General features: G+C 25.8%; 1 protein-coding gene and 1 long non-coding RNA gene across 4 annotated transcripts in view; one reads left to right on the top strand and one right to left on the bottom strand.

Annotated features, from left to right (window-relative positions):
• The window catches only part of LOC135922112 (probable cyclin-dependent serine/threonine-protein kinase DDB_G0292550), a 51,225-nt gene that overhangs the window by 33,451 nt on the left and 4,813 nt on the right, over positions 1-12,961 (bottom strand). Inside the window, exons 2-5 of one of the 3 annotated variants that reach the window (XM_065456524.1) lie at positions 10,073-10,215; positions 7,317-7,702; positions 6,144-6,255; positions 2,753-2,841 (exon numbers count right to left, since the gene is read on the bottom strand). In XM_065456524.1, the coding sequence (XP_065312596.1) occupies positions 2,753-2,841; positions 6,144-6,255; positions 7,317-7,493 (378 nt within the window). In that variant the 5' untranslated portion in view covers positions 7,494-7,702; positions 10,073-10,215. Of the gene's footprint in view, positions 1-2,752; positions 2,842-6,143; positions 6,256-7,316; positions 7,703-8,089; positions 8,239-10,072; positions 10,216-12,961 lie in introns of those variants that run through there. The other 2 variants (XM_065456525.1, XM_065456526.1) reach the window with 2 other exon arrangements.
• Positions 6,698-8,155, top strand: LOC135922113 (uncharacterized). The gene is made up of 3 exons (XR_010570742.1): positions 6,698-6,727; positions 6,768-6,834; positions 8,105-8,155. It is a non-coding gene; the product is annotated as an uncharacterized LOC135922113 (long non-coding RNA).

The following is a 12,961-nucleotide window of genomic DNA, read 5'->3' as shown; positions in this document are numbered from 1 at the left end:
AGAATTAATAAAATTCTTTTTTACTGATACATATATTTTTAAATTAAATTTATGCTAAATATTTTTAAAAAATGTTAAATATTTAAAATTCAACCCATAAGAAACCCACCCCATTTGGTATAAAATGAATGTATTTTTATAATTTATTTAAAAACCCACATATTTCAACATTTGAAATCTCGAAAAGTGTAAAAGCTAATCTACACATGAAACCTGAATTTAGTTAATAAGAAATTGCAAGCTGAGTTTAATATTTAATATTAGCTCAGCGCAACTAGAGCGATTTAAAATTAACTTGGGGTCAAACCCAGATAACCAACTCCACCTTTTGGCTCTTGAAAGAGATCTTCAAATTCGATTTCCCCAAGTGGCCGACTTGCAGGGATCTGTTTACAATTTTGAGAAATCATACTGACCAATAATATATTAACTTTGCCATAAAACTGTTATACAAGGATTAGCACATATGGACATTATATTGAAAAATACATATTCAATTATATTGTTTTTTTTGCACGATTCTCTCGAAACCAAATAATATATTTTGTAATTCAAACACATTTGGTCGTCTCAAACTAACGTTAAAGAATATAAAGTGAGCACATTAACGATTTTTTAAAAAATATATTATAACACTAAGATATAGGTGGATAAAGTAGAGTCATGCAGACCTCTACTAGGTTGGTCTAACAAATAAAATGAAAATCGTGCCGGGCTCAGACATATTAATCTTTATAAATGTATCGATTTTTTTTTATAAACTTTGGCCTCGCTTAGAAATAAATAAATTCGGACCGGAGTAGGCCCTAAAATAGTTAATTTGCAGGGCTTCTAAGATAGTGGGTTAGGGTTAACCCATAATAATTTTAAAAATATTCCTGCATAAAAATAATCTTGCATTCAACCTTCGAAACCTTAATGGGGATTCTTTGATAATACAAATTTAAATTGGGCTATTAAGTGTCAAGGGTTATTAAATTAAAAAAATAAAAATTATAGATATTTTTAAATAACCCATAGGGAGATCCCGTGGAAATTAATGTTGTTAAACAGCTAAGCTAATATCTTATTATTACCCAAACCTCGAAATTTCGCTAAATGTCACTGCCATCTGTGGAATTCTCCAAGCTTTAACAATTTATTATTGGCTAAAATCTTGAATTAGCCGTTTTTAAAATTGGTTAAATCGAGCTGTGTAAGAACATTATCCTTTTGCTCCACATACTTAATGAAAGCGGAAATTAGAAAAATTAATCAATACAAAATTCCTAATATCACTTTAAATTTTATTATTTCTGACACAATAGGTGCTTTTGGACAGAGCCCGGGATTTTTCCAAAGCACTAAAAATGCGTTAAATTTTCGGGTGATCCTCAGGAAGGTTTTTTTTAACCTACGTCAGCGAATTTTAATGGAAATTTGTAGGTCTTTTTTATTATAAATTTTAATCATAATTAAAATAAAACCTTCATTCATAAAAAAATACTATTTATTTCTTAATGTTCCATATTTTTTTATAAAAAAAATCATATCATTTTGAGCCAGGGCGGGCATGATGGGCTTGCACTTCAGATTTCTTAGTATAAAATTTAGGTATTTAAAATAATAATATTTTTCATTATTATAATTTATATTCTTATTCTTAATAATAAAAAATATTATATACAATATTGTTTGCTATATTATGTATAGTTGACCGGATATATAATAATTAATACGTTATATTAAAATAAAATTTAAGGATAAAATAATCTAAAATGAAAAAAAATTCTTTCTTTTTTCTCCTGTAAATATTATTGATATTTTTAAAGCATTTTTTTTACCGGTTATCGGAAATTTAGAAGAAAAAATAAAATAATTTATGTGTCTACTAATTGTAGAGCAAATCAAAAATGGCAATTAAAATGTCGCATTAATAATTTTATTATATTTAATAAAATCAAATTACATATATTTTGTAACTTTCTTATATTGTTAAACTTGCTGAGACCGATTCTGCAAGAGAAGTAACGCCGCCCCGTTTACATTTTAAAGGTTCGTACATGCACTAAAATTGTGCACTTGCTCAATTTTTTTTTAAAAAAGCAGTTGATAAATTAAGCAGGTTTTACATAAGTAGTTTTTATCTATGTAATATTGTTTTTTTTAATCAAAGATTCTCCTCGAGAAAAATAAAATGCTTTTATGATGAAGATGAAAAACACCATATGCTTTTTCGTTTATATTGTATAATTCACATTATTAAAAATCTTATTATAAAATGAGGAAAAAAAATTATCTTTTTAGGTATTATTTTTTTATTTTATTACTGTAAAAAAATATTTTGTTCTTTTCTTGTACTAATAAAGGAATGATATTTTACTTTTATGTAGTAAATGCGTGATGTGATAATATATATATAATAAATAAAACTAACACTTTAGAAGAAATTATCATCATTTATGATCTTTCAGTAAAATTGATAATTTAACTTAAGATTTTAAGAATTATAATAATTAATAATAAATAATAAGTATAACGGAACAAAAAACTTTTTTAAACATCATTTAATTAATGCTACACCTTAGGGGTAAAGGATGTTTTTTATCAAATGTTTAATAAATAACTAATTTGTAAGATATATTCAAATAAAAACGGGTTATATTACAAAAGTTTTTACAAATATTTTATTTATAAATAACAAATGGATGGTTGTATTGGAAATATTCCCAAAAAGTATATATCATTAATTATAAATAAAATATTGGCTTACCATTGGGTATCCATTAGGGGAATAATGGGGCATAAAATATCTAAATGCGTCACCGCTTCCATACAAAGTTGAAGGATCGAGAAATTTACCTATATAAATTAAATTTTTCAAAAATTATATTTTTCAAAAATTTTATCATTGCTGCCAATAGTATACTAACGTACTTTATTATGTAATAAATTAAAAAAATATAAAATAACATTGGGAACTTCTACTATACTCTACCAAAATATATGGGATAAGGATTTTGCAAATCTGATGTGAGATTTTAGCTAATAAAAAATATTATGTAATTTATAGAGCGCGTCATCTTAAAATTGCCGTAATCATATTCTGACAGGTAAAGAATACTCACCCTGTTTAATTAGTTTAGACAATTTGGTCAGCTTAACACAAAAATCATGGGGTTCAGGCAAATAAATAAAATTATTATGGGGTTCTTGTTTCATAATTTGAATTTTCCTGATGCCCCTGTGTCTGTAAGTTTGACCTGGACTCTCACGCGCCGTGGAGTCTGTTATGCTTTAAACTTTTTAACTACTTTCTAAATAAATCCGTGGTGATTGGAAATCTTTCATTTTTAAATTTAAAAAAAAATTCTGATTAGACCTGATAAAGTACCCAAACGGCAAATTTCAGACAATTTCATCGTGAACTCTTAAATTACTTCTAATTTATATTATTTTTTTTAATATAAACTAAAAGGTAAACAAAAGTTCACACCAAAAATTGGCTGGAATTCATAGGCTAGGCACCCTACTAGTTTATAATAGACTCCCAATCCTCATAGATTCCATATCCTAATACGACATAATAATTTTTCATAATATAAATTAAAAAATACACAAAAGATCAGGGGGAAAATTGCGCGATAGATAGGTATTCTGTTCGTACTGGACAAACAATACGATTCCGGAAAAAAATAAATTTTTTGTCCCCTTACCCTCGCTATCGAGGCCATTGAAAACAAATATTGAACTATAATAAAATGACTAACCTTAGAATATTACCTTTTTTGGGTTATTAAAATGAATAAAAAAAAATTTTAAATAATTTTTTATAAAATTATCATAAAATACGATGTCTAATAATTTATGGTTCCTTTTGAAAATTTTTCTTTCGAAATTAGCTTATACGGCAATTCAAGAATAAATTAATCTTTAATTTAGAATTAAATTATTCTATATGCATTTTTGGTTTAGTATCTGGTTCCTTTATCTTTTTTTAAAAAGGCGAGCCGATTTATTGTGCCAATGGATATGCGATTAAATGAATAAACCGTTTTCGCTTTCCCATTGTTTTTAAAAAACTTCGGGTGGAAACAGCGATATCTTGCGGAAAGTTTTGTAATCTTTCGTATAATATAATAAAAATACATTGTCATTCGGGGCCCATGGCGCGAAATGTATAGTATACTCGCTACGATTCATTTCACGACGGTTCTCTGCGCCGGCATAACTTGCTACTTTTTATTATAAATTCCGTTTTTAATAAGAAAATTTTTGAATGTTACTAATTACTCGATGAGACCATAACCAAAGTCAATTTAAGGATACAATATTATAACATTGAGTTTGGTGTTTAGATCTTTTCCATTTTCATGATATTCAAGAATTTTATACCAGTAAAAAAAAAATAGGTCGCATTTCAGCATTTAATTCTAAGATTATACGATTAGGGGGGAGGGGGCATAAAAAGAGATAATTTCGTATAGTTGGATTATGGCTAAATATTTTCAATCTATAGGCATATACAAAAAAACCCATAAGCATTGAGGAGGGTTCGAATTAATTTATTCCTGCTTTCTTCAAGCTATATTTTTAAAAAAATCTGAAGCTGGGGTGATAGTTCTCCGTTAAAGAACTTAATTTTAGCAGGGTATAATATACGGCAAGAATTTTTAATAATTTTAGTTACGACTGCCCTTGATAAAAAACAAGTCATAGAGCATTTCAATTATCTATTCATAGTAAATTTGTTTGTTATAATAAATGATCTTCAATTTTAGTCAAAAAAATTAAGTTTAGCTTTTTTTTGGTTAAGAAACCATTTAAATCGCCACAATGGTTATAAAAAAACAATTTATTTACAGGAAATTGGTATAAAATACTGGCTATTTTTATCGGGACCAATGACATAATTAATAGCCCACAATAATATGTTTCAAAACAAATAAGCTAGCACGCTATGTTTATTTCTATTAAAATTTTATGAGAACTTTTATTTTAGAAAAATCAGTTCTATTTATAATAAAAATATTATGCAAATGGAATGACATTAACTTATTTATATTCAATTCAGCGAATCTTCCAAAAATCAAAATGAATTTTAAAGAATGGATTCAGCCTAGAAATCAATATTGTATTATGCCATTGAATGTGAAAATTCAATTTTTAGTCCCTAATTCTATTGGATCCTATAGGCATCTGCTTCAAATTTTTGCCTATCTATATATACCGTGCCGTTAAAAATCAAAACAATCTAATCTATATAAAAAAAATTGCCTGGCCAAAATACCAAAATTTTTTATTACTAAAAAAAAGTAACCGATCAATCAATGTCAAAAATATATTTTTCTACAAAAGAAAAACTAAAAGAAAAAATATTATTTGAGTCTGAAAAAAAACGCATTTTATTAAAGAAGAAAAAAAGGCCGATTTTTTGTTGTTTTTCTTTATTTTCGTTTCCTCTTAAAAAATATTTTATTTTTTATTTATTATGTTTTTGTTTCAGTAAAAATAAACATAATTATGATTATTATTTTATATAGTATATAATTTGGTCAGTTGGGATAAAAATAGTGGGTATGAACAAGATTGTTACTTGAATAATTTGAACTTTAAATTTTTTAAACGAGATGGTATTCGTTTTTAGGCTGTAAAAATGTGAAAGCGCCCTAGCTAACTTTTTCCCGCAGTTTTTTTTAGTTTTAGAGAGGATTTTTCGAAACTTTGATCCCATTAATTTTTAATCAGCTGATATAAAGAGAGCCGTTAGGATGACGGCCTTTTTAAATTTTGGGGAAAAGATGGAAGGGGAGCTGAAAGTTTGCGCGTAAAGAAATTAAAGCCAGTAGAAGAAAATTTCAAAAAAATAAATATGTGAAAGAAACGGGTAGACAACAAAAATCAGCTCACATTTGCAAGGAGATTAAATTACAAAGGTTTTACTATAAAAATTTTGCATAAGAAAAAATTTATGTACTCTCTATTATAATAAATTATAATGTTGAATTAAAAAAAAAATCTATTCGTATGGGCGAGATTATAAAAGTTCAAAAAAAATATTTCCATATTATTTGGCTCACAATACATAGGTTCGAGGGGGTTCAAATTAGACAAACTTCATTTTATATATAATTATATTTATTTATATATATGGGATATTTTACCATTTTCATTTCGGTATCTAGAAGCGAAGTTAAAAGGATTTGCACCAAATATAGAACCCTGTTGTAAGAATTGATTGAAGGTTGTGGCTGAAGATGATGTGACAGTTTTATCCTAAAATTAAAATTTTGAGGAATCATTTTAAATATACGCCAAAATTATACGTGCTTTTAAAAAATATTAAATATTTGAAAGACACTTTTTTTTAACGTTTCAAAATTACAAAATAATGGAGAATAATTATAAAAAATTATTAAACAAAAATCAAATTTTTACTTTAGAAAATGATGCTGTAATAATGTTATTAGTGTATATAAAAAATGTCTATTTTATTATTTATTGCTTAGTCTTTCTTTATTAGAAAGTTTAGTATCTCTTTGATGATTATACTCCTTTTTATATTTTACTTCTTTTAAGTGATAAATAATATTAATAAATTATATTGACTTTTTTGAATATAAATTTTTTGTTAAATTGGCGGTCGTTTGTGTTTTGTTTGAGTAATAAAGATATGCATAAAAAGTCTTTATATTTATTATGCCTTTTTCTAATGTTACATAGATAAATATTATTTCCTTTTTGTGAAGTTAATTTAATTTATATTAATTTTTTTTAGCGTGGTAAAGTTATTTAAAAAGTGGGAGGAGAATTCCAGTGGCCGACAAAGGACCGACATACTAAATTCCCTTTTAAGTTTTTATACATTATTTTTATTTATAAATAATATATAAAAATCTATCAAAAGATTATTAGAATAAAAAAAAACCCACTATATATAAAAAAGAAGAATGAATTTAAAAAATGTTAAATTTCATTTTAGATTTCCTTAAAATGTTTAAAAAAAAAATTTTTTTTTGAAAAATTGCTGACGAAGTATAATTTAACCTATTTTTTTAAAAAATAATGATTAATATTTCAAATAAATATTCTCAAAAAGGAAAGTAATATGCTTTTTATATATATTTTCGGGTTCCAGAACTCTGGTTAACTTTCAATATTTCCGGTTTGCGTTCTTGAACATTAAAAAAAAATTTTTTAGGACTAAATTGATTTATTGTTTTTTAAGAAATAGTTTTAAAAATAAATTGAATTTTTCTAGGGTTGGTAAACATTTACGTAACTAAATATTTTCCCTGTCAATAAAATAATAAGTTTCAAAAAAAAATCTTTTTTACCGAGTCAGTAATATTGACGAGACTAATTTTTTCTTCGTCCAATCCTCTTTCGGAATCTCTCTTTTCTGTTTCTTCCGTTCCTTCTTCCACGAAAACTTTTACCTCGTCACTCGTGACATCTTCACCCCCGCTACTAACACCGGCGCTATTATTCAAATTATTACTCACATGTGGCATTTATTATTTTCCCTTTAATTATTTATCATATTTGCGTGCAATTCCCATTGTGTGTAGTGTAATCGTTTTTTTGTAATTTTTTCTTTCAAAAGATTTTTATGTGGGGAATATGGTTATAAATCTAGTATTGTTATTGGTGCCGGTATTTGAAATTCTTTCTTGGTAAGATTTAGGAGGAAAACATTTTAATTGATTTGGGATATGTGCATCTAAAATAATACCAAAATATATTAACTATCTTAGTTTTTTTTATCCATAATAAAATAAAATAGCAACCATATTCAAATTCAATTGCCAAATAAGCGTAAAAATCATTTTCCGCTATCATGGTGTTATCAATATAAATCTTAATTATAAATCATTTATTTTTTACACACTATCATTAATTCTCTCAAAATTGTTTAGGTGAATTTGTCCTTCCTTTATTATAACCTACCTTATTTGATATCTTATTTTCTTCCATTGTAAAACGAATGATTTAATGGTAAAGATCTTATTTTTTTAAATCTATTTTTTTCGCTTAGAAGGTAAAAATAAAAGCTAAGAAAATATATTTAGTTTAATATGATATATTAAAAATATATTTATTTATATACCATGCTTCTTTTCAGCAACAAAAGAAATGGCGGCATCATCAAGAAAAAAGCAAAACACAAAAAGGCGAAAGAATTATAAAAAAAATTTATATTTAATTTTTTTAAATAAAATTAAAAAAAATAAAATAAGTTTTTCTTTTTATCTTTATTTCTTTTGTAAAGTTTTTTCTTTTTTTTTTTATTAAAATTTTTTTTGACAATTTTCTTGTATAAAAAGAGCGAAATAATCAAAAAGAATTAATAAATATTTTAATTTTTAAATAAAACCAAAAAGGATATTTTTATTTTATTTTATAAAAATAAATATTTTATATTTGATATATTTTTAAATTTTTTTATCTTTATTCTTTATCTTTTATAAAAAAAAAATACATAATAAATAAAAATAAATAAAATTGTTTTTTTGTTTCATTTTTTTCACACAAAAGAAATGAAAACATTAAACAAATAATAAATTTTCTTTCTTTCTTTCTTTCTTTCTTTCTTTCTTTCTTTCTTTCTTTCTTTCTTTCTTTCTTTCTTTCTTTCTTTCTTTCTTTCTTTCTTTCTTTCTTTTCTTTCTTTCTTTCTTTCTTTCTTTCTTTCTTTCTTTTAATCTAAAAATATTAGAGTGACGGAAATAAAAGTGGTTCATTTATAGTAGTAAAACCTTAGCTTTATATTAATAAACTATTTTGCGTCTGTGTTGAGTTGGAAATAATATAATTTATTTTGTAATTGCCAAACAAAACCTCTGAGTCAGAGGTCTAAAGGTAGGCTGCTATCCAATAAAATAATATTTTTCATGAAAAGCCGAAAAATTATAAGCGATGGAGAATAATCAAATTCTGTTTTTCTTAAAAAAAAAAGATTAGAATCAGGAAGACACAAAATAATTTAAATTTTTTCCGAGTACCTATATTACAAATCAAATTTAAGTCCGGCAATGTCCTAAAAATTCTGAGAAAGGGCGAGTCTGGATCTTTCCTTAATTCCGATCCGTTAGCTTGTGAAGGGATTTGATAATTATTTTCGCGTTAGCTTACATAAATAAGAAATGGCCCCAAACTTAAGACAGAAATTTATTTTTTATTCCAAATTTTTATATAATCTTTTATTTTATTATCCTTTTTTGTATAAAAATTTTTTATTTTTATCTAAAGTTATGATTTATTAATTGTATTTTAAAAAATGAAGCACACATGGTACATCATGGACCAACATTTTTTTAAAATAATACTAATTGTTTTTTGAATAAATTTAAATTTGTAGATGTATCATCTTTTAATTTTTATAATATTTCTATTAAAGAAAATAAAGAGAATAAACAATCCTTTATTTATTTAATTACCAAATTTTAATTTTTTCAGTTTCATTTTTCACAAAATCTAAAACGTATCTCGAAAGAACATAATTTATACTTTTTGTCTGGTTTATTTTTATACAGGTATTTTGGTAAGGGGACATTAGGTTTTTCATTTTAAATCAGTAATTTAGCGCGTTTTATTAAATTTAAAGATCTGATTTTGGCGGAATTGCATTTCAATTCTGTCAGTACCTTACCCTATAAATTTCTAATGTTGTTAAATGGCTTGATTTGAGCCGATTTTTAAAAACGGCTAATTCAATAATGTTTTATTCAGAAAAATATTATGCAAGCCTAAAGATTTTGCTCATAGTTGACACAAAGGTTTGAACATCTATGCGAAATCTCGAAGCTTAGACATATTCCATTTTTACAAATCGGCTCAAATCTAGTCAGACAATTTTATGACCAACTTTTGAGGAAACCTAAATTTATAATAATTTTTTTTTGTCATTTTCCAAATAGTTTTAATAAAAACTGAAAATTCTTCTCTTTATAAAATTGTCTGAAATTTATAGAATAGATATTATCACCTATTGGAATGCATTTCCGGCCAAAATCAGATTTAATGCAAAAAAATAAAATAATAAGCATCAAACAATGGTTTTACCTGTATTATAAATATAATAATTCATTACTCGTCATTTCGGGGATTGTCAATTCCCGCACGTTTATTTTTCGACGCAGTGGCAATTAGGCACTACTAGTCACTTATAAGAGCGATATAGGTGGGTCATTTGGGGGCTGAGATAATTAGACACGACGCAATATCGCCTATTTGCTATAAAAATTAAAAATAAATGCAATATATATTAAAGAAATCTTGGCTGGGGCCGTCTAATTTTACATTCATTTTTGTATACTTCGCCGAGAATTCGCGCTAACTGTGAATGTACGGTAACGTGTCAATAGCAATTTTGTTTATGTATATTTATTAAAATAAAATAACTTTGGCACGAAATAAATCACTCCGATAAACTTTAATGAAAAACTTCTCGGGTGAAATAATTTTTTTTAAAACATAAAATTTTAGTAAAACAAATAATTCCTTTATAGCGGACCCCGAGCGTTCTTTAATTTCATATTGCTTTGTGGGCATCATATTCGTATAGAGTATGCCTCTTATTATTTATTTCTCTAATTTATATGAAAAATCTATTATATTATAAATTAAGGGTAGTTCAAAAGTTGGCCAAAAAATTGTCTTATATTTACAGGGTCAGGTAAAACTTACGATTCTTATAAAAAACTCGGGTTTAATGATGATTTTTAAAAGAACAGGATTACTACGACATATGCTCAATAAATATTCGAATTAATTATTCAAATTTTTCCTCTTTTATCATTACTAAAATGTTCTAAGAGTATTTATGGTGTGCTGGATATTATTTTAAATCATGATTACTAAAGTTAAGGCTGGGAGCAGGCAAACACAGGGTTCTTTGAACCACCAATATATAAAAAAATCCAAAAAATCATATTTTATATTTTTTGCAATGTTTTTATTAAAATCATTTATATACATCTTAACCAAATTAGCAATAAACACAGAATATTTTTCCAATGCTTAAATGTTTAATTATGGAAACCGCTTGAATACTTGATAATAATTTTCTTATAATACTTATTTATATGATTGTTATTTAATTAATATTTTTATTAAAATATATTAAACACTAGTAAAATAGATTGGACTTGATTAGATTTTTCTGCCCAGGAAATCGTGATATTTGGTAATTTTATTCAAGGTGATTATAAATTATATAAAATGTTGATGTAATATATCTCCCATATGGAATGAATTGGCATTTTTAAAAAAATTTAACTAATTTTTTTGTTTGCCCCCCCCCCCTTCCCCCTCAAGAGTATTCTTTTCATAACTAGGTATTAGTGTTGTTAAATGGCTTGATTTGAGCCGATTCATAAAAACTGGCACTCAGCATTTTAGCCGGAAAAATATTGACTAAGTCTCGAGATTTCACCAATAGATGTCCAAGCTGCCACCTGTGAGCAAAACTTCAGGATTACATAATATTTTTTCGGGCAAAGTACTGAGTTAGCCGTTTTTTAAATTGGCTCAAGAGCAGTTTAACAACACTACTAGCTATAATATTCATTTAGTTAAAATATACTAAAGATTAAAGTTAAGCGAGAAGTCATGAATTAATATATAATGAATATCTTTTGGTAAAGCCAGCTACGGGTAAAACGGTTGAAATATTAATTTCAAAAAATAATTTGATTAAAAAGAGTTTTTGCTGAGTATTTTACGATTTAAGTACTATTAAAATAGCTAATATTTTGTTTGATAGATACATAAAGTTGTGTTTAATTTTATTTTAACCCCCATTCCTTGGTGCCCAGCCATTTTACTTACCTTGAATACGGTGCAAATTATCTACCATCGAAGGCTTATCATTTCTTCAATATTTTGATAAAACTAGCCATAAATGGTTAACATGTTGAAAAAAATGATTGCATAGGCGTAGCCGGAAGGGAGGGTGTAAAAAAGAAATAATATCTTGGGACAATTGTCTATTTCCGTGAATATCATTTTAATCTAATAAAGATACTCTTTCTACCGCCACCCCCTCTCTTAAATATGTATGCAATAATTTATAAAATTAAGTAAAAGTTAATAATTTTTTAAAATAATGAATATAATTCAAAATATTTAAAAGAAAAATATGGAAAACCAAAATTATCCTTTTAAAAGGTAAAATAGCCAAAAGCCATCAATATGTTTAAATGGGAAAATTCATGCATAAGATAAGACTATTTTTATATGAGATTCATTATTATATATATAATTTTTGGAAATATAATTCCATTCAAAGTATACTATTTTATATGTGTAATTTTTAAACACGAATCCGATATTAAGGTGTGACGTTATAGTCTTTCTTTCCCACATCTTGGCTCCTGTTTAGTGGTTGGCGAAACTAATTGATGAATAAATATGTATACTAATTAAATATTTTTGCACCCAGATATTCAATATTTCTATAAGCTTTGTCCCGACATGATATAAATTAGAAATTTTTTTTATTATATATCAAACGTATCTAGTATCCAAACGGATTGAAATATACTAATTAAGCAGATATATAAAAAATATTTAAAGGCTTATTTATAATTTTTTTATAGGAGAGACTCTGGCAAAAGCCGGGAAAATAATAGTTTAGGGGCTTGGCCCTTAAAAAATTTTATGAGATACCCCCACCCTAAGATACTAACTTTGCCATTAAGGATAGCGCGGCATGGATTTAAACAATGTTATTGATTTAAATATTATTTTTCCTATATTTAATGTATGCAAGTACAACTTAGAGGAGAATAAAAATAATTGTCTTTTATTATTATATAAACTCTTGATTATGTTAAAATTAACATCATCATTTTCAAAATGAATGTAAGTTGGATGATTTATCCTTCTTCATTAGAATAATTTTTAGAATAAGCCTCATTTGACTTTTGATTCTTTATATCTTTGACTTCTATTATGATACCCTAAATAATAAAAGCGA

This window comes from Gordionus sp. m RMFG-2023, chromosome 1 (assembly GCF_954871325.1).
Source record: "Gordionus sp. m RMFG-2023 chromosome 1, tfGorSpeb1-WG-v2, whole genome shotgun sequence".
NCBI lineage: Eukaryota > Metazoa > Nematomorpha > Gordioida > Chordodea > Parachordodidae > Gordionus > Gordionus sp. m RMFG-2023.
This window is presented reverse-complemented; position numbering and strand designations above follow the sequence as displayed.